The sequence below is a fragment of the Lingula anatina genome, chromosome 7 (genome assembly GCF_051362555.1).
Source record: "Lingula anatina isolate TDL-2025a chromosome 7, LinAna3.0, whole genome shotgun sequence".
In the NCBI taxonomy this organism is placed as follows: Eukaryota; Metazoa; Brachiopoda; class Lingulata; order Lingulida; family Lingulidae; genus Lingula; species Lingula anatina.
In genome coordinates this window covers 12,013,194-12,035,523 of record NC_141773.1, presented here as the reverse complement: position 1 = coordinate 12,035,523, position 22,330 = coordinate 12,013,194, and the positions used below count along the sequence as shown (strand labels likewise).

The window sequence follows — 22,330 nt, the reverse complement described above, 5'->3', positions numbered from 1 at the left end:
AACCTCGCACATCAAAAAAAGAGAGGAACTTGAAACCAAGTAACAAAAAAGTGGATGTGATTACTTTGTTGAATTTGTTATTTTTCCAACGCCTTGTGATAGATAATATATTTAGGGATAAATATTAATTCAGTAAAAATATCCCATACGTTATTTTCTGTTATAATTTTTAGTCTTAAATTATATTTTCCTGAATTGTGTTCCATTAGACATTAATTCATGTCGTGTTATCTAAAAAATACTTTTACATTATACTTTTAATTGATTTAATCTTTTAATTGTAATAGAGCAAAGCGTTTTATTCTCCAAAAACAGGTGAAATCAAGTACATCTGCGTGTTACACTATACCTCAAAAATATCCCCCTAATGGATTGTGACCAAGCGCGGAAAATTAGAAGTAATTTCAACTTCATATGCATCTACATGTCGACTAATTGCACATCCGAATATAGTTCGTATTGTTTAATGTTGCTTATTATCACCAATTAATATCTAAATAAATCTACCTGTTTGACCTATGATATGCTCATTATCTGCTCTTCCTAATTTTCATCTCTACAACTTTTTTGTATGCTTTTGTATTACTCACTTTCACGCTCCATCCGTTTGGGCTTGTTTTCTTTCTTTCTTTTTTTTTTTCGTTTACCGCCACAGATGTCAAAACTAAGCTAAGTCAGTTGAAAGCGGTTCACCAGGGAGCTGATTTCAAATGCAGTGTTCCGCATCCAAAAGGCACATGGCCAGATGATTGATTTTTTTAACATTAGGGAAAGAATATCAAAAGATTAATCATTGCTCTTAGGACTCTCAGAAGATTTTCATGAAAAGGGTGCCTTGTCAAAGTTTTACGATGTGACAAATTGTGGCTATTATAATAGAAGAAAGCTTGGTCCATTTTAGTGCAGAATTATGTTCAGTTTTAACCCCTTTGTGACACAAACTTCTTCCACTTTCGTCAACCAGCGTCTCTTTTCGATAATGTTACGACATGCAGCTAATATCTTTACCTTACTATGTATAATGTGATGCAGGAGGCAGGTCATTGTTTTTGCTTAGGTATCAATGTCCAAATTTCCATAACTAATTGTCACGCTTCAAAAATGAAACATGACTTCACAAGTTAAATTCAAAGCCGATCATCCGGTGCATAGGGTTAGATAGTACACGGTATATCGAAGAGGCATTTTCTAATTCAAAATTTTCATTTTAAACGTTATATTACCCCGTGACAGTGCTTACGCCGTCAATCCTACGTTCGACGTGACGTAATTTCTAAGTGCTTTTCTGTAACCTAGACGAAGTGAAAACACCGCAAACAATTAAGACTCAAAAACCATAGCGTGTAACCAGTAAAATTAGTCATTGTAAAAAGAAACGCTAAGTAGTTAATTCTGTGAAAGCGGCAAGCTTCCATCGCATTGGGGGGGGGGGGGGGGGGGGGAATCTTTGTGCATCTCTTCTTTATCATCTTTTTGATAATCAACTTATTTCATCACTTGAAAAATTAGAAATTCATGAAAAGTTTTTACGTCATCTTTGATCAGCGTCTGTATCGTGAGTTAATACATGACCAATATGCCGGTGGCTATTTAGAGAAGGGAGGGGTGAAGGGGAGCAGTCGTTCAAGCAAAGGGAAGGGCTATATCAACATCATTAGCCCATTATCTAGGGGCGCCTCATATAATTATTGATATTCTATTTCTCTTATTTTGAGACAAAATTGAAAACGGTGTGCACAGAGTATCACCTTCTGTAAGCCAAAGCTATTTCGCTTGAATCGAGGTAAAAGAAATCACTCCAATGTGTTACAACGTACGTGGCACTTCTCGGCCTTCGATTGTGTTAGCGGTGACACAAAATCACATTTTATACATACTATATCCTAGCTGAAATGTTTGTGACTTTAGCTGATAATACTGAGGTGTCAGTTGATTTAATTCGCATCAAATGATAGTTCACCTAAAAACCATAGGAAGGTTGTAATAATACGTGAAAATTCTGCAGCCTATTTTTCTGCCACATTTATATTTTAGCTGTGATTTTAGGTTTGCAATAAGTATTTAATAAATAAGTTATATTTATTGAAACCATCACAAGAACCTGGGCGAACTTTTGACGGGTCAAACCCCTAACAAATAAAATTTAATATTAATCTTTTAAACGTCAAGCCTAAGCCAACTGCCCATCGACTTAATCACGTTTCACTTAGGTGACCCCCAGGCCTTGATTGTGAACACGCTATCTACAGAGCTTTCCATACGGACCAGTTATCAATGCAGTACTCACGGAAATTACTCAACTATATCTAAGGCAGCGTTCAGGACCGTTTTGACCAAAACTGTATTCAGACTCACTCCAACTAGAGGGCAATTTGCGGGGTTTAGCAGCGCCCTCTGCTGTAAAACACGACACCAACGGCGGGTTTTCCTATGGGGATTGCCTGGGTTCTTCAGCATGGACTACCTTCTAGATTATTATGAAACCAACTAGTTCCTGAAGTTAGAATGAAACGCTTTGAATGAAAACGGTGTTTTATGCGGCCTCAGACTAATTCACAAATAATTTTTCAATCAGACTTAATTTATATACCAATCATGCCCAATAGGAAATTCAATTTTTCGAGGGCACGGTTTGATTTTGCGTTTATTCGTTCAACGGTCACTCAAGATGGCAACGGTGGGGTACTTTATCTTGGTTTGGATGGTCGTCTGCGCTGAGGTTCGTACGAAACCAAAATAGTAGAAATCTTGCACTTGTCCTAACCGACCTACAACTGTAATAATAGTTGTGTTGACTTGAGAGATATTCTGAAAAAGAAGCTGAAAGTTTAAAAAATGTGAATTGCGAAAACTCGACATTTTATCTAATCCGCTGATGTCGTTTGGTCTACACATTCATTTTTTTTATTATTCTGTTCACCTTTTCAGTAATTCAATATGCTTATCATTCAGGCTGTAGAGTTTAGGCCCCTAAAGATAGATATTACTGGGGAGAGGGTGTTAGGGGGGTCCGCCAATCTGACGTTCAGGTACATGGCCAGGCGACATCCAGATCTCTACTTTATGGTGAAGGTGGCGAGTGAAAATTTCATACAAGCTCAAGGTGAGATTTAAATCCATAACATGAGTTTTAGACATTTTTGAGTGGGCAAAAATCCGTTCTCCCAGCAGTCGCAATCTTGGTGTTAGAGGCGCTTTAGGTCTTTACAAACCAGGCAATTTATTTCTCCTCAGGAATTTCAACTTTTTTTTTCTAAATCACCAAGATATTTCTTATCCAAAATTGTTAAGAAAAATGTAAATATTTACACCTGCTTTTAGAGTTCTAGATTTTTGTTCTGACTATACCGAGAACTTACTTAAAGGCTTATTCAATTAGTCATCATTACATTTTCTTAGCAGACTTTAGCACAATGCTTTATATTCGGCTATGTATGAATGGAACATGTCTGACAGTGACGCTAATGGTACGATTATATGTCACTTTCTTTTTCAGCCGATCCTGACCTGCAGGTAACGGACAGTTTCGCCAACGGCACGGGGTCGCTTCAGTTGTCCATACCAGTGCTTAAGCCTCATCATTTCAAGTATAAAACCGGCGATATTATATATGCAAAAATACCCAACAAAAACTACTACTGGACGATCAGATTTAACACAGAAATTTCACCAAACAAAAGTGAAATTATATTTCCGGAAGTAGAACTGTTGAGAGCTCCTCCAAAGCGCGTGCAAATTCGCGCAGGGCGGCCCTTCCGGATGCAGTGCGCTCTGAAGGTCAAAGGTCAATATCAGAACTTGGCGTCATATTGGTCTGTCATCAATAATCGGTTTTTTGAAAAACCGCTACGTTTACAAGGGTCGATTGGAAACGAAAGAATTCGGCACAGAAAAGACGGTTCGACTGTGTGCCGCAATACGGGTACAGTGACGTCACCGTCACGTGCCGACCAGGGCTATTACCGATGTTCTGCTTACGTCACAACACCAGTTCAACCAGACTCCCCTTTATATGGTGAGTATAGTACTGATGTTTCCATAACGGTTACTTCTGCAACTGACGTTTTGGATGCTACGGCTGAAAACCCAGGGTTTGACCCCCCTCTTCCCCGTCTTAAGATGTTCCCCGAAATGGACTGGATCATGCCTAAGGGAGTGTTTAACGAGGTGGCGGCCAACGTCACCAAACCATGGTACATACGTGTCTTGTGTTGGGCGTATGGGTCGCCGGACGTGAAGATAGCGCTCCATAAAAATGGCGCCCCTGTCACGAGCTCGACTTCCTCAAACATCTACAGCGTCTCACTCAAAGTCAGCGCGTTCCTTGACAAGATCCTCTTAAGCATAGATTGTACAGACATTGAGAAGTGCCGGGGGGATTTCAGCTGCGTCGCCAGTAACGGTAACGGGGTCACGCGAAGCACCCCGACTTGGAGACTTTATCAATGAAATCAGTGGGACACGTATTTATGATTCAGTAATGTTGCGTAAGAAATTGAAACTTGATTTCTTGTGGGGTTTTTTTCCTCACTAATAGGGATTTGGTTATATTTTACCATAAAAACCTGAACTTGGGTCTGTTTACACATAAAAACATTCGTTTCTGACGTCACATACATGTATTCAAACTGTGCGGTCACCAGCACAGCAGTAGGACAGTTACACACTAGTCTAATACAAACTAAACTATTTTGAATTCTTCAGACATGTTATTTCACATGTTCCTATAATTATTTTTAATGTGTAGTAAATAAAGCAAGTCAAACTACTAGTCAACTTATTTTATTCGTCTTAAAGTTTTCCTCCGTGTTTGTTTATCATATTATGTTCTTGGCAGCGAAAAACAGTTAGCCAAACACAAAAGAGAATCGAAATAACACAGAGACAGAATAATAAAAGCCAGCCATTAAAATCAGATGGCATTTGCTTTAAAGGACAACCAGACAGTTACGGCAAAAGGTCGCTCTACAAACGACTGTACAGATGTTGCCGGTTACTCTTTGATCACCCAGGTGGGTGTGGTCTGCGTGACACCAGCCCCATTATTGGCCACACATCGAAACTGACCACGACATTTGTCCAGTTCGGTGCAGTCAACGGAATACATCATCCGGTCCGTAAAGTCGCTCGTCTTCAAAGAAAGCTGGTTTATATTAGGCGCCGTTTCACTGGTTACCAGTGTGTCGTTCCTGAACAAGGAGATGCGCAGATTTGGGGCACCGTATCCATGGCAATAAAACACGAGGAACCAAGGTTTCTCAAAGCGGGGCCCGTACACGTCAAGGACCCCTCTCGGGTAGGTTGGACTGGCCGGGAAATCGGGGAAAACTGTTAATTGGGGTATGGGCGTGGCAAAAACCGGAGAAGAGGTCGGGGCATCTTCTAGACTGACATCTGTCGTGGAAATGATGTGGACCAGAAGAAAGACCATCTGCGCCGTACGGCCGATGGTGTAATACATTTTAACGGCGGCTGTGCATTGCCACAAACATTGGTCGGCGGCGGAAGGAGAGTCGAAATTGTCTGAGTTGACGACGTGCAAAACGCCATTCCAATCCTTTCTGTCGGGTCTATAGTTTAGGTTATTTCTTTTCTCTTCCCGGGTCGCGTTGCTGAACTGAAGCGAATTGAATTTTCGCCAAACAGCGCCAGCATAGTCGAAAGTTCCGTTCACTTTAAACCCGCATTTCAAACTAAAAGGTTTTCCAAGGCGAAACTTGATTTGTTTTGGTGGTCTTTCATTGTAATCGATGTCCGGGATCTCTAGAACCTGCTCTTCCTCCTGCCCGCGGAATTTGAAGGTTATTTTCCAGTAGTAGTTATCGTCAAGGAATTTGGCTAGAATCTGAAAGGGGGAGTCCCAAGTGATTTGCTCTCGTTTTACCTCTGCAATCCGGAGCTGGAGAATACCGTGGCCGTTTGAGAAGTTGTCGGATACCGCCATACCGGGAGCACCTAGGAAAAAGCCATCAGATAAAGAAATAACTGAATAAAAATAAATAAATAAATAGATAAATAAAGACATTTAAGATCCTTTTTGAACAGGAAATGAAAAAATATATAACAAAAACTCAGGTAAATAAAAAGAAAAAAGGAAGAAGGAAGAAGACTAATGGTACCTTTAGCAGATATGAGTTTCTCGCTGGGAAGGGTGGCTCGGAATGAAAACAGAGGATGAGCGGAGGCCTCGTACTCTAACGTCACAGTGCAGGGGTCTCCCACCACGGCTCTGTCCACGCGGACCCTCAGAGGGGTGAAATCTCCGGCCTGAGGTGTACATATATACCTTAAATTCTCTCTCTCTCTCTGTTTGTGTGTGCAAACTCGTGTGTGTGTGTGTGTGTGTGTGTGTGTGTATGTGTGTCACGGCAAAGCAGCAAAATATTTTGAAAATCTGTAACACACTGAACAGGTTTTATTTTGATCATATATTATTTATATTACATCATATTATATATATATATATATATATATATATATATATATATATATATATATATATATATATATATATATATATAATATAGGCCTACTCACCCATGAACACCCAATAATCAAGCACATCGCCAGTGTTAGCAATAATGAATTCATCTTGCTATGAACCAGTGTTAGCTTTAGATATTAGTCTAGCCTACTCGAAGTCCTCGTCTAACGAAAGCTAAGCGGGCAATGACCACACTTTAAATCCATGCCGTTGAGTGTGATAACTAGATATGGACAACTTTTCAAATTTGTCTGGTCTGATATAATCGGTCTAAAACTAGTAACCGAATGCTTATTAACGCCGAAATAGCAATTTTCAAATTATGACATCTTAATTGAAAGGAAATGACGATTCAGATTATGAAATGGAACATCCGTAGGATTGTTGCTCTTGTAAATATACCGGGCTACCCATATAATTTGTTTTTGATTAATAGGAACTGATGTCTCATACGATTGCTACACCTTTATGAAGTAATCAGTTCACTTCCCCTGCCAAAAAAAAAAAAAAAAAAAGAAAGAAAAAAGAATTTGGGTTCATTCCCATTGAAACTATCAGTCTACGTAGATCGATCCAACTTTGCAGTGACTCTCGTTGAATGCAATCAGTGTAACCATTGAACATGGCTCCTTTTGTTTCCAACGCACTTGCATTATCACCAGCTTCTCCGTGTTCTACTCAACACCCGGAGGAATCGTGTCAATATTATCAAACTGATTGTATTCAGTGAGAGTCCCCGTGGAGTTGGATCAATCTACGCAGACCGATAGTTTCATTTGGAATGAGCTCTAAGAGCGTTGCACAGAACCGCTCACTCGTGAAAAATGGCCTCTAAAAGGTATAGGATCTTTATGATTCTAAGTACGACGTCGACAGAAATGTCCATTACGCCAGAAAACAAGTCTTCTCTCTCTCTCTCTCTCCACTTGAATGTCAAAGAGGGCCCTTTTGAGAAAATAAGCTTGAAGTTTGGGATTTTGGGACTTCGGATTCTTCAACATAAAGGAAGATTACATATTTCAATGTACGTTGTTTCAATTAAAATCCAATGCTATTTCTAAACAAAAGCACCCTAAATAAGAACCTTTTCTGTCAAAAAAAATATCTTAGTTTTGTTCCTTTTGTGCCATAATAATGACAATGTGAATTCTTAGTCTACCGATGTCTTACGTTATTTTGAAACGCGGGTATGATTAATAGCTTTCAGGGTTGACCGTGAAATAAGGATATAAATAGTTATCATTCATGTCTTAAAAGTTTAAATTTAGATTGTTGTATTTTAAAAATCTACTTAAATAATTAATTCACTCTACAGCTGATTTCGTCTTTGTGGCCTTAAGCTGTACCAGGCCTAACCAACTACCAGACTTGGCACCTAAGGATCCTGAATTAACCGGTATATCGGACCACACTACCCGTTTTCAAGGTGTGTGTCAGAAAGTGACCACTAAAACACTTATAAGTTAGATAATGTATACCCTCTACCAGGGCGAGTGATAGATTTTTTACAGATATTCACAGATATATCTCTGAGTTGAGTTTAAATGAACATCTATCTAGCTAGAGACATATCTGTGAATATCTGTAAAAAATCTATCACTCGCCCTGGTAGAGGGTAGATAATGTACAGAGTAGTTTTTCAAAAGAATCTCTTAAAACCCCAATAACTTTTTTTGTGCGTAAATGGCTTGCGCCTCACGTAAAACTGATCTTTTGACTCAATCAGATCCTCTGTTTAATGAATTCATTCTAAAAAGATCAAACCAGTCTATGTCAATTCTTACTGTACAAAGGTCTCTCATCACTGTCTTTTCACGATCAGGTTCAGCCGAATGTCCTGCGAATTTCACGTACGTGCCTGGGACCCACTCCTGCTACTTTCTCAATGATTTCCAAGCCGATTGGACAGAGAGCCGGGCGTGGTGTCTGCGAGCTGGGGCCGACCTTGCTGTGTTCGAATCGAATAACGAGTATGTGACCGCGAAAGGGGCTTTTGGTAAGACATTGTGACGACTGTCACAACCAGCACATTCTGAGTTTCGACAATTGTCACACCTAGCGCATTTCGCCGTGAAAAAATAATGCCGATTGTCTCACCTAATCCACTGGCCTAACACATCTGGCCACTGAATTCTTACCGTCTGTTCTGAGAGGGTCCATTGGGTTTTTTTCATTACCCGGGAAAGCCAATTTTAATTTCGATGTGTGAAACGTTCAATTTATTTAGCGTGATATTTGAAGCACCCCATTCCCATGACGCGTGAATGCGTCTTTTTATGCTTCGCCTTTCTTGAAACAAAATCATTATACCCGGTGATTCGTCATTGATAGGGATTCGACGCGCATTATCAGTGAGATATGAATAAAGATTTATTAATTGTGATATGTGAATTGATGATTTTACATGTTTTTCGCCTGAATTGTGATCACTACCCCCCCCCCCCAATGGGACCCTCCATTGACAGGACAGTTCTAAGTTATAACGAAAATTGCCCAAATTTTGTCACCGTTATTGTGCCCATGTCTAGACAACGTTACCATGGTATGATGTCATTCCAAAGCAGATTTCCCGTAAACTGGAAAATTATTTAGATGACCAAATTTTGACTGCACAGGCCTACTGCCAACACGGATAAAAAACTTTTAAGCTCGGCTGAGAAACCATTTTCATCGACATCCGTAAGAACTTTGATGCGGCTCGTTCATTTCTTTTATTCTCCTTTACTGCATATTAGATTTTCTTTGCAGCACAAGATAATGACGTCATAATTCGAAATGAATTGATTACACTCTGGCGCTGAACTACAGGTTATCTTAGCTTATTTTTTTTCCAACCACAGATAAAAATGTTTAAAATCAATATTTGTTTCAGATCCCATAGACGCATGGATCGGTTTGCAGGACATTATCGGAGATAATAATGGCTGGAAGTGGGTCCGCACTGAGAACACTCCTGTGTTCACGGCGTGGAAAAGACGAGAACCAAGCTCCACCCGCGAACGGTGCGCTATGATCCTGAGTCGAGGGACATGGAACGACGCCAGGTGCAAATTTCAATATAATTTCCTTTGTGAATATCAGTTATATTAAACGTGTGTTCAAACAAGGACTTGTTTAGCCCGGATGAGGGACTAACTTGCGTCATCAGGCAGTAAGATGGATTCCCGACAGATACTGTGGTCAGAAGCACGACGGGAACACCCTGTAATTTGGTGTGAATTTGATCGTTCACACAGAATGACAATGCCCATTTTGTTCTGTTTTTACGTTACGTCCCAGTATTTACTGGTAGGTAAACCATCAGGGACGTCATGCCGAGTATTTTTTTATTATACTCTGTGCACGAATGTTCAACAGCAGGCACGTTATAACTGTCTCGGGCTATCGTCTTGGAATAAATGTTTCCATTCTATACAGCTATTTTTTCATATTGTATTTTGATAACCTAGCACAAAGTTTATATGGTATCAAACTCCCGAAACTTAAGTGCTGCAATGATGAGATGTAATTGACTTATATGTGTAAAGTTAATGCAGTAATAAAAGATATTCCGTTTGTAAATTTATCAATCTTAACTTTCAGCACAAATAAACATACCCAAGTTGCTTTCTATTTAGAGATTGGCGTAAGATATCAGATCCCTATCGTAAGACGTACGTTTACTTAAGTATAATCCATATTTCAACGGTTAGAAGGCCTATTCCTCTCTCTCTTTCTCTCACTCTCTTTCTCTGTCTCTCTGATAATGGGACCAACATTTTTATTTGGTCAGAGTATAAGAGTGATTTGTCCTGATTGGAGTAATTTTCAGTCACTGCAATGGCGCGTTTTAACAAACTCTTTAGCAAAGATTGGTGAACCATCTTACGGCGGATTAAAGATTTAAAAAATCAGGTTTGATTGGTAGTCAACTATGTTCAAACAATACACTGCTTCGTGTTAACAGGTTCTTTGTTTTTGAACGATTTCTCTTTTATGTGGCATTAGTATTGTTACCGACTCCTAGCCTTATTTATTCGCTCTTTTAATACACATTTTTTACATCTCTCAGTATTCAAATATAATGTCCGTATAATATGATCCCCAATAGTTTTAACTATGACTACAATACATTTCCTGTAAACTGGATATGCTTAGTATAGCATGACAGCGAACAAAATTTCTTTACGATTCAATGGAGCTTCCAGTACGGCATTGTCAAGTTGATCAACTTGAGCTTATAGCAATACAGCAACGGTCTTGTTTCCTTGTATTGATCAATGTTTTTGTAGGCCAACTGGAAAAATTAACAAAAGCTTAAGTTTAAAGTAAAAGTTCGATATTTTTTTGCTCCTTTTTACACGTTATGAGTGACGGGACAGCGAGATGCAAATTTTACAAACTTGTTGAGAATGAAACGAATTTTCAAAAAACAGCATTTTATTATGAGTGAAAATACCACATACACTACAACATGATCAATTACAATAGTCTAGAATATAATTTAAAACTAGAAAAGCACTCCGAGAGCGCAGACCTCCGCCAAGGCAGCAAAGTCTCCACCCAATGCCGTTTCACCCCTAAATTTTTATTCTATAATGATTATTATTTTTATTTTTGATTATTGGTTGATTATTGATTGATTATAGATCCGGCTCACCACCAAAAACTAATCATCTGTTCCTTGGCCCACTTCTGACAGTTCCCGAAAATTTCATCAAAATCGGTCCAACTTCTAAGTTAACCCATTTCTGACCTACCCTGAAAATCCCATCGAAATTCATCCATAACTTTTTGAGTTATGTTGATGACAAACAGACAGACAAACAAACAGGGGTGAAAACATAACCTCTTTGGCGGAGGTAAAAATACATGAAAATACACTTAAAAAGATAATTTATATTTTTAACATGAAAAACTGTTTTTTTTTATGAACAAATAACGACTCACAGCTTAAATCTGATATTTTAATAAAGTTTAAACTTTTTAAAGATAAGCTGGGGTTTTATGCTGTAAGAAAATGAACAGAGGATACACTGATTTAATTGAGGTTCGTCGGATCGTCGGATCGTTTCTTCATTACTTTGTAAGCTAAGCACTAGATTTATCATTCGTTCTCTTATTTACAGTCACCAGCAGTAAGCGCCTTTAAAACGCCAAATTAGAATATGGGATATTCGCAGATAAATCTCTTCTCTTTACTACAAAGTACATTGTTCCAAGTTCCTTGAATAATCATTTCTACACATCGCTCATTAAGAAAGTTGGGTTCTCCTATATTCCAGTTGGTGAACACAGGAGTCTCTTCAGTGCGGACCCATCGCCAGCTGCTGTTGTCCCCATCAGAGTCCCGTAAACCTATCCATGCTTTCGGGACCGCTGAAATTCATAGATATTAAAGTAGAATAACTTAATTCAAGTTCTCGTTTGTCATTTCTTACCTTTAAGATATTGGTTTGATTCGTACTTTTAGGTTCAAGTATTCTAATAACATATATAATATAAATATACATGTATACATAGTTATTTAATTGATTCTCAAGTGTCTTTCAATATTTATATGCGATTTTATTATAAATGCAAAATTCAACATTCTAGTTGTAATATCTAATAGACCCATATTGTCATTGTTGTTAATTGCTTCTATCCGATAAAAAGGAACTGGGATGTTCCTCGCCTTCGTAATGGTATTTGCCCAAAGCCATTTCTTTTATCTCTATTTTTCTTTCAATTTGAATCCTTGCAACAAAAACATGGCAATTAGAACATGTTTAGAAAAAGATTGCCTTGATGGTTTCTCGTAATGAGTTCAGGCCTACCCAACTACCAGACTCGGCACCGAATGATCCTTAATTCACCGGTAAATCGGACCACACTACCCGTTTTCAAGGTGTGTATCAGTACGCATTTCACAGTATCAGACACGACACTGCTCTTACCTATTACGCGATGTGATAGTTACGATTCTCAGCGGAGTTGAAAAGCATTGCATCACCACTCAAAATTTGTTCAGGGTATGATACTGTGTAATGCGTACAGTACTGACTCACACCTTGAAAACGGGTAGTGTGGTCTGATCTACCGGTGAATTCAGGATCATTCGGTGCCGAGTCTGGTAGTTGGGTAGGCCTGTGAGTTGTTCATCTAAACAAACAGGAGAAAGGGCGCAGCCATTATCAGGCCCGGTGTGCTAGATGTGACGACCGGCACAATGCCTCACCGAAAACCGCCCTCACAGCCTGGTATTCTTCAGCTGATTCAAAGACCACGAGGTCGGCCCCAGATCTCTGACACCACGCCCGGCTTTCCGTCCAATTAGTCGCGAAGTCGCTGAGATGGTAGCAGGAGCTGGTCCCGTTCACCTGGGTAAAATTCGCAGGGCATTCCGATGATGATAGTGGATTCGAAATATAACCATCCTGATAATGAATAATAGAGAATAAAAGAGAATAAAGATTAGTGTGGTAGGCCTATATTCAAAAATTGGATAAAAGAGAGAAAGATTTATGTATGATATTCCAATTTTCACATTCATAACTTCCGAGAATACTTTTAATTACTTAAAATATGTAATACTTTGTGCATGTTAGCTGGAATTAGTTTCAATGGACTATTCCAAAAGGAAACGCAATTCCTTCCCTTTAATTTGCAATAAAGTTTTATCTTTTATTTCTTTGGGTCTTACCCTTTCATAGTACTGAAATCCAGTTCTCTCTACTAACTCGGCTTCTGCAACCTTCGTTCCACTCAGCTCACATATGACGTCACTGCTTTCGTCATACTGCACATTCACCGCCACGCACCCCCCTGTGCGTGTGCAGAGAGAGAGACATTTCACTGTTCCTTCCTTAACTCGTTGCACGTCGAAAATATGGTTACTAGGGACACCAAAGTCCTTACTTTGCCCACGTTGAAATTGCCCGGTATATAACACTGAGCCATAGGGAGTGTTCGCGAAACAGACCAGGAAAAGACAAAAAAGCTCGAACAGAATGAATGCCTTTGCCATCGTAGGCTCTGCATGAAAAATTTGACTATGGTAGTTTTTGTATCCCATCATCAAGAGTGGCGCCAACTTTTACAGTGTATATCAAAAGTACGCATACGGTGCGAGTCGCACTGGGGACATTCGGATTAACATTAAGGCAATGATTCTGATGTATCCACTAAGTTAATACGATTCTCATAGATATAAACCTCAATAAAAGGTCCCTATAGTCGTCATGCCTCTCGAACTGTAATGTGATATATTCATTAAAAAACTTCGATAGAGCTCATTTTGTAATTTGTTAATAACTCTTGAATAATATGAAAAATTCACCCAGAACATGAGAATTAAGGACCTTCAATAGATTAATAAGAATGTATATATGCACTTCTGGGTGAAACTGTAGCTAACATGAACAGGTGAAATACAACAGATGCACTTTCAAGAAAAAAGCTTTTAAACAATTTGATTTAATCTTTAAACGAGACTATAAGAGTCCCGCTCAAAACATCCGGCCCAAGGTTTAACCAGCACCTAGTTAACATGTATCCAATACATTAACACACGGAACGTGCGTTACGGGTGCTCGTAAACGGGATACTAGTCACATTCATATGCGATCCCACAAAGAAAAAAAAACACCAAAATTGATTTTAGTTAGCGAAAGTATGAAAAGATGAGTTAAAATGATAGAATAAATAAAGGTAACCTCAACAAAATGTATGTATTGAAAAAAGTGATGAAGTATACCAATAAAGGTATCGATTTTGTAGGAAATGACCGAAAAGAAAAAATGAAATAAAACACTTGGTGATATCAATCCCTGTCATTTGACCGTCAAGTTACATCAAGCGGTTGGCCAAATATTTACTCTTTCAAATGGACCACACAATTAAATAAAAATAGCTCCTAAATGGGAAACTATTCTGTTGCCAACCCATCTAAGTGTTTTCGATCAAAGGGAGTAACAAATATTTGACGTGACTATATCTTATCCTGTGATGTGTGTATATCTCATCCTATGATAGGCGGATCGCGGGTGTGCGTGTGTGTGTGTGTGGGGGTGGGGGGGAGGCGGGGGGGAGAGCAAGTTCCACCTTCTCCCTTTTCCAAGATAAAATAACAGATTCTGGCACTGCACCTTTCTTACAGAAAATACACCTAATGTGTGAACTGAGTAAGTACATATACTGGTTTTCTTTTTCTTTTTTTTAATGTGCCTATGAAAAATAGCACAGTTGCTGAGCTTACTTATGCCCGATTTTACTGTGCATCGAAAGGCTCACCAAATCGTGCTATTTTTCATGGACACATTTGGGACAAAGATAGTTATTTTAAGGTATGTTGTTACTCGTTTCACATATTATTTTAAGTGTACGGTGTGTGAAAGAGACAAAAAGTAAGGGCTATCAATTGCGAATAACTCAATGTACTTTCGTCTTGGGTGTTCAACCCTGTTGGGAGTTTGACAGATAGAAATGATGTCGCCCACGCAGCACAAAATGCGATAGAGAGGACGCCGTCATACATCCACACAACTGAGCATGGTCTAGAGTCACTAAAGAACTACAGGAAAACAGAGGTGCCAACCTCTTGGAATCTAAAATCTGGAGATTCTAAAATTTTGCTCAGTGGGAGGTGGGGGTGGGGATGGGGGCTGTCTTGAGACATTTAAGATAATTTTTTCGTCTTATTTTTAAGATGGCTTGCAAATTGCATCTCTACCAATAAAGTCAGCGTTTCTTCGGTTTAACGGGCTGTCCAAAACGTATATTTTTAGGCATTATGTTTTGACCATCGACTGTGTTTTACTACCTTAAATTGCATAGAAATACACGTAAAAAGATGATTTAAGACCTACAAGAAGCAACATTTTTTCAAAAAGTTGGCATTGTGTGGTTTTCTAAATCCAGGTTTTATAGAAAATATATTTCTTTTATTTCGATTCCCAAATCGCAAAAAAATGTTTATTGCAAAACAGTGGCCAAAAATGATATCATGACATCAGCCTCAAATGTTCCTGTTTTTACTTAATTAATTGACACGTATTTTGAAGTAACCCATACCGTTCAATACCTTTGGCAAGATTCAACACCCTTTTTACGAGGAATCGCTTCGTTCAATGTAAAACTATTGAAATTTTCAGCGTGATAGCCATTCCCATGGTGTTTGTGCAGCAACAACAAACGCAAACTATCCATTGCAACAATTAAAGGCCGATGTAGCCGTACTATCACAAATATCTCCATGCCATGTATAAAACGTTGACCGTTATCTCGGTCAAAATGACCTAGCCTATAGTCCTAGGGGTAGAGTGCACGCGGTTGTCACATGATGCGGCAGGAACGAAAACTGTGTTTTAGCAGAATAAGCTTATTTCCAGTGTGCCACTGTTGATATACATTTCGTTTTGATAGGCTTCACCACGTGTAGAGTTAAAAATATATATACCATGCTGTTCAATTGATCGTGTGCTCGCAGTTTGAGAGAGAGAGAGAGAGAGAGAGAGAGAGAGAGAACTACAGGGCGTCGACGCTTTATTGCAGTTCCTGCTTTAAATGTAATTCCTCTTTAATTCTTTTGTCTTAAATAAGTGTTAAATCTCTGGCATGACAGGTATGAGAATCCTTGTGTAAGGCTAGCGTCAAACACAATAGGCGGAGAGAGGAGTACCAGTATTGCAGTGGGGATTTCTACCTGGAGGCCCAAAACCAACGACAACAGTGTCTAAAGGGCCCATATCACTTCGAGCGGTACACCTTTGAGTTAGAATTTCATTTTTCATTAAAATTTAACTGGACAGGTCCATTTTGGGAGATAGACAGTTCCATAGGCCTAGCATTACACGAGAGGACACGGCCAATTAATTAATTAAGTTCTTGACGTGAGTATAGGAAGCCAACTTGAGAAAGGGAGACCAGTCTATCGGGACCGGTCCATTTAAAGGTACCCGGTACACTACGCCTGATTTACGCGCCAAAATAGATTTTCGCGGGAAAATAAGCAATTTTTCTCGTACTCACGAATCATCTACCTATCCCTCTCTGCACTTGAGTAGGACCTTTGATAACATTTATAAAAGGCGATTTTAGCCTAAAATGACTGGCCAGTCATTATAACAGCGACCATTTTCCTATGAGCTCCAATGAAAATATCAACATCAGGTACGCCCCAGAAAAAAAATGTTTAAGGGGTTATATAGTTTTTAGGTGTATGTAAGGTTTTATAAGAAGGTGTGGATGGCAAAAATAATTTTGGAGATTTTCAAATCCATGGAGTTTACCTTTAGTCTTGGAACCATCATACACGATGATGGGTCTAAGATTTAATTTATGTACCGCTCCACGTAAAAAGAGGTATAGTTGCCTGCACCGTGTAAAGTTCAGCAAACATATCAGGGCCGTAGCCTCCGGGGGGGGCAGGGGGGGCAGCTGCCCCCCCCCCCCTGAAATTGGGGTGCAAAAAAAATAATCGCAAAGGTAAAAAAAAAATAATTGCAAAGTTGGTATCAATTCTGTGAGAAAAGGCACTCATGGCCACTAGACAATCATTCAACAATCTGTTTACAAAGGTGTACTGTTTTTAGCCAACTCAGTTCATGCCAAAAAGCTTACCCTCCCTGAGGGAGCTATCCCCAGGCCAATTGGCGTGTTGTGTTGAAAAATGACTGTACTTATGGCAAAATGAACCCACAATTTCTGACTTCTGATTGACCAATAAATAACAGTTAAAATGCACCAGAATGCAGTATTATACATACAGTTTTTAAAAATTTTCCACACCGTGGGAGGGGGACACCCCCTCCCACACCTTCCCCCCTCGGGGGCTTCGCCCCCTCTTGTCCGCTTACTGCCCCCCCCTGGCATTTTGCTCAGGCTACGGCCCTGCATTTTGACAAATTCTTTTCACTGAAGAGTGAATTAAGCCATTCGCAACAAATTAAAAAACTTTCTAAGTCAATATAATGCCACCTATTGTATTATAATACACTTTTACGAAGCTGGTTATGCACTTAATTTCTATTTATGTGGTTTTCAAATGCCATGCCGCAATAAAAGACATGTTAAAAAATAAACAATAATTTAGAAAGCTAAATAAAAACGATTGTCTAGCCGTGTTGGATGGAAGGCGTGGTTTCAGGTCACGCCGACTGTATTACGTCATCTTACGAGCACTTGATCCATTTTTAGCGGGTGTGAAATTCTTTGTGAAATATCGATTTCAACCGGCTAAGAAGTCTCAGCGCTAAAGTGTTACCACATTTCCTAGAGTTACGTGAAAGTCTAGTCACCACAGAAATATTACGTCTTGGGTGAATAATATTGAATAATCATTATGGCGAGTAAACAGGTTGATTGGTCACTCTGCGTCGTAATAGGGTCGCTGGATTTTTCCAAGGGGTGACACCTCTACATTCCTTTTCGTATCGACCTAAATGTCTGTAATATGTTATTGATTCTAATACTATTTTTTCTTTTATTGAAATTCAATATCTACATTAGTAGAGATCTGAAATAGAAAGGTGTTCAATTATGTCATTATAGTCGACAGCCCAACCCGTCAGCCCTAAAAAATGAACCGACCCAGTTGCGTAGTTGCTGCACAAGCTTGCTAAACAATCTATTTACACGGGGGCGAAGGGTCAGTGAAAAGCCTGCAAAATCTCCACCGCTTACGATGACCGAATCGGGGTATTTCGACTACTCCGGCCAAGATCCGAACACTTTTCTTCCTCCGATGAATCCCTATCGCGATGGCAGCGATGCACAAGACTACGGTAAGAGCTTTATTTTGCAGTGGTCATTGCGGCCAAGTGACCGGTCGCCATCTTGAAATGACCTGTGTTGTGTACAGTGTTATGTAAGGAGTCATAACTGCTTGTTTCCTGCCATTGTGGTCTCCGTGGCTGTCTAAATTACTTGAGCCTGACGCAGACTAGATTATGTAATTACATCTATCAGTGTAACGTACAAGAAACGAAATGGTATCACCTTGTTTGGGACTGAGTCGACCGGGGACTCGCTTCTCGACAAATGGCGCACAAGACGTGTTCAACTGACCATTACAAAAATGGCCGAAGCTGACCATAAGGGTCAGCTAGTTCAGAAGTGGCTTTAATTTTAACCTTACCCCTTTATACTGATCTAAACCAATTGCCTTTTTTTGTTTATTTACCTATCACTTAAAAATGATGACAATTAACACAAATATACTGTCAGAGAATTAATGTCAATAAATGGATGACACAATTATTGAGTGTGAGTGTAGTTTTGAAGACACGTATGATTCAATAATATGAGATTATTTGTCTTTTTCTTGATGTATAGTTGAGTACATATATCTTTATACATTATAACAGCTATAAGTGAACTTTTAATTTATCTATTGTCCTCTCTCTGTGGTCAATTTGGACTGGACATTTATTCATTCATCTTCTCATTAAATCTTTTGAGTGTGACTGACAACAATTTATTTGGCCAGTATGTTAAATGAGATTTTAATGCATTGTTTTTCTCGATTTAGCCTGCATGCTCATTAAAATAACAGTACTTAATTGTTTATTTCCGCTGTTATTAAGCAGGAATACACTGAATATTGATTGCCCTTAAAAGCATAAGGGCAGTATATTTTGAATTAAAAATACTTAGTCTTATTATTTATCTGTAATATATGGCTTGGAAGTAATGTTTTGATTGTAGCCGTGGTAAAGAAAATTATCTCTTGAAATTTGGGATTGAACAAGGAGGCTCACAATATTAACAGAAGGCAATTATGGGCTACAAAATCAAAAGTTGATTTTGAAAATACGTTCATTTAAAACCTAGTGAACATAATGACATACATGTTTAAGTAAATATTTGGCATTATGAGATAAATATTGAAAAAACATTGAAATAAAAAAACCTTCTCAGTGGATAATTTCATGTTGGTTTAATTGGAATTATATATATTTCAGCCAGTATTTAAGTTATATTTAACTAGTTGGTTTCTTGTTGCTCTAAGGCTATTGATAATCTTAACCTGAGATTGTTTGCAGCTCTCCTCCCCCATACTCCAATGCACGCATGCACACACATACACACACACACACACATACACACACACACACACAAGGGGAGAGAGAGAGAGAGAGTGAAATTTCCATGTGGTTTTACAATTCTGTATGTTTGAACAATTATTCCAGTAGAAGTAATTGACAAAAAAAAAAAAAGAAAAAAAAAACATATTTGAAGATAAATTGAACCTTTGTTGTATTATAAAAATGCCTTACATGGTAATGATTAATAGTTTATTGAAGTTGAATTAGTTAAAGGTACATTTGCACTGAGCCCTGGTGAATGGTTTGTGCCCAGTCACTCATATAAACCACTTCTATTAGTTTTTTTATACAACTCAAATAAAGTTGACATGCCAAGGGATAAACCGAATTGATCTCTCATTCAGCCGTAAAAGAGCTATAAACTGGTCCTTCTTAAAATTGTTGGTTTTAAATTTGGGGATTTAACCTATTTACCTGACCCACTTATCAGCCTTGTTTATATACAGCACAGAGTGCAAGCAGAAAAATCCATTTAGTTATCATTTTCTGGGTAAAACAAAATTATGTCTTTTGGTATTCCTGTTAAGTTATACTATTTGAAACCTTAAAGTGACATTTGGTTGGCTTTTGTGGCGAAAATTAACTTCAAATGCATCTTTAAGGTTTGCTTGAAGACGGCTTTTAATTGTCAACAAAGTAAGGAACTAACGTTTTGTCCGAAATATGTTTTTCTTTCATTTCCTTTTGAGTCAAAGCTACTAGTAATAATCTTTACCATCAGATCTTAAGTATCGATCCCTAGTAGTCCAGTTTAGAGACACCATGTTTTAGGAGCTTGAACTACTGTCACTTCCTTTGTCTCTTAGTCATAAAGAACATGATCCCCCAGGCTTAAACTTCCAAATTTAGTCATCCTAAAAAAAACTAACAATTTCATTAATGTCTGTAACTGACCAACGGAAATGCCTATAAGCAATAAGGAAGACCCCTTTGATAACAAAATTGATAAGAAAAACATGCCTGTGTGTCCGCCAACTTGGTCATTTTGATCTTGTATTTCATATTTCTGAAGTAGCCCCACAGTGTAAGCCTAAACCATATAGGTATTTAGCCAGAAAAGATTAAATCCAGAATTGGTTTAGGTCCATGAGAACGTCTTAAGACAGCCATATGACTGTTAGGCTGTATTCCCAGAGCTTTTAGATCGATCTATCCCCGCGGGGAGTCTCACTAGATTACTGTCAGATAATCCGGCTTAAATGTCCGTCCCGCCTACTACAAACTGTAAGGGGGTAATTAACTTTCGTGTCCGCCCGGCTGACAGCTATTTAGCGTGAACCCCCAGGGAGTTAGGTCGATCTAAAGTAGATCGATCTAATCTCTGGAAATGGGGTCTTAGAGGGAATTCAGAACAGCAGAATAACATATCTTTGGATCAAATATTGTGACCCACTAAAAAAGCTTGTCGCTTAAATTCCCTATTATACACTGAATGGATTCCCTGCAGGGATTATGCAACGAGCATTAAAGTGGGTTGGCCATATTTGATTCACAGATCTGTTAGTTCGCTGATCTGAATTGCACCTTTACATCGTGCTGAAACCGTCCTCCTCATAATTGATGCCACAGTGTAGGCAGATCTCTGTTCGTAAAAAAAAGCTTTTATATGAGAGATGTTTCAGTAACAGTTAAGGGGGACGCTTTTTAACACTTAGTGTGTGGCACAAAGTGGGAATAAATATAAATAAGGGTGGGCAACAGACCATGGTCATTTATCAGTTGCTTCGTATGGTCTTTTTTACAGCTTGACCACTTGTTCCAGGGGGTAGGTTTTACCTAAGATCTTATGACGGAAAGTTGGCTCTAACTTGAGACTGAAAATTTTGATCAGCTTTAGTTCAGTAGTCAATTTAAAAGAATAATTAAGTGAAGCTTTTTGACATACGTCAGACATTTTCCCTTTTTTATTAATCGATACAAATTTTTTTTACTGGGATTACTGTTGGTTTATCCTGGGTCAATGTGGACTAGAAATCTTATCTTGAAGTTTAGACCAATTTTTGGTCTCAATTTTTTTTATTTTATTTTTTTTATAATTTTTTTTTTTGTGAAACCACACCAAAAACTGCTTTAAAATATGGCTGCACTCTTGAGATGTGCTGACAATGCTTGTTTTCAGACAGGTACTTTTTAGATTGGAAAACGGTCCAACTCCTGCCATCAGACAGCTAGTACACATAGACCATTTTCTGGTTTTACATAATTTTGGATTTTAGAAACAGACTTGAAATGTCTGTAACACTAGTTCACCTGCACTTACATGCATGCATGCACGCACATGTGTTACATGAATTCTGAATGTCACCAGAGACTTTTGTTTACATATGTTTTTCAAGAAAGACAAATAAAACTTCGTGAATTTTTTTTTTGTGATTTTTTGGAAGTACCCTCATTTACTATCTTTTATGCTAGTGACTATTCTGGCCCGCTTATATTGTAAAATATTTATCTTTTTGACTGGGTCATTTTTGCCATTTAATTTGTTATGTAATTCAGAGAATAAATAATATATTGACGATCTGGATGATTTTAAAGATTTATTCATTCCCTTTAATTTTTATATCTGACAAAGTTAAAATCATCTATATTATATTCAGGTATTTAATTTGTAAACAACCATGATGTGTATTTACTGAGGCATACTAGCAGCTGAACTTGTCTAAAATTCTGAGAAAATATCAACAGTTATTTCTATCGTTGATGAAAAACAATGATAATTATGCCTCTTAATCCTGTCAGCAAGAACAAACTGAAATGCCATCTCTGGTCTTAATACATG

The 22,330-nt window shown here is 38.4% G+C and overlaps 4 protein-coding genes across 4 annotated transcripts in view; 3 read left to right on the top strand and 1 right to left on the bottom strand.

The window, feature by feature from the left end:
* The first annotated feature begins 2,528 nt into the window (after nucleotides 1–2,528).
* On the top strand, nucleotides 2,529–4,774 carry LOC147760757 (uncharacterized). The gene is made up of 3 exons (XM_087018543.1): nucleotides 2,529–2,719; nucleotides 2,953–3,103; nucleotides 3,497–4,774. The coding sequence occupies exons 1-3, from the start codon at nucleotides 2,669–2,671 to the stop codon at nucleotides 4,447–4,449; spliced, it is 1,155 nt and encodes a 384-aa protein (XP_086874669.1). The 5' UTR covers nucleotides 2,529–2,668; the 3' UTR covers nucleotides 4,450–4,774.
* LOC106179082 (uncharacterized) lies at nucleotides 4,774–6,946 on the bottom strand. Its single transcript, XM_013562592.3, has 3 exons — nucleotides 6,538–6,946; nucleotides 6,120–6,267; nucleotides 4,774–5,955 (listed from the first exon to the last, which is right to left on the bottom strand). Exons 1-3 carry the CDS (start codon nucleotides 6,589–6,591, stop codon nucleotides 4,994–4,996), a joined length of 1,164 nt encoding a protein of 387 aa, XP_013418046.3. The 5' UTR covers nucleotides 6,592–6,946; the 3' UTR covers nucleotides 4,774–4,993.
* A 1,278-nt stretch (nucleotides 6,947–8,224) lies between these two features.
* LOC106163128 (asialoglycoprotein receptor 1) lies at nucleotides 8,225–9,898 on the top strand. Its single transcript, XM_087018185.1, has 2 exons — nucleotides 8,225–8,480; nucleotides 9,357–9,898. Exons 1-2 carry the CDS (start codon nucleotides 8,255–8,257, stop codon nucleotides 9,572–9,574), a joined length of 444 nt encoding a protein of 147 aa, XP_086874311.1. The 5' UTR covers nucleotides 8,225–8,254; the 3' UTR covers nucleotides 9,575–9,898.
* Nucleotides 9,899–18,037: 8,139 nt separating this feature from the next.
* The window catches only part of LOC106179063 (uncharacterized), a 56,758-nt gene continuing 52,465 nt past the window's right edge, over nucleotides 18,038–22,330 (top strand). The window contains exon 1 of the mRNA XM_013562570.3: nucleotides 18,038–18,228. Coding sequence (XP_013418024.2) covers nucleotides 18,129–18,228 — 100 coding nt within the window. The 5' untranslated portion in view covers nucleotides 18,038–18,128. The remainder of the gene's footprint in view (nucleotides 18,229–22,330) is intronic.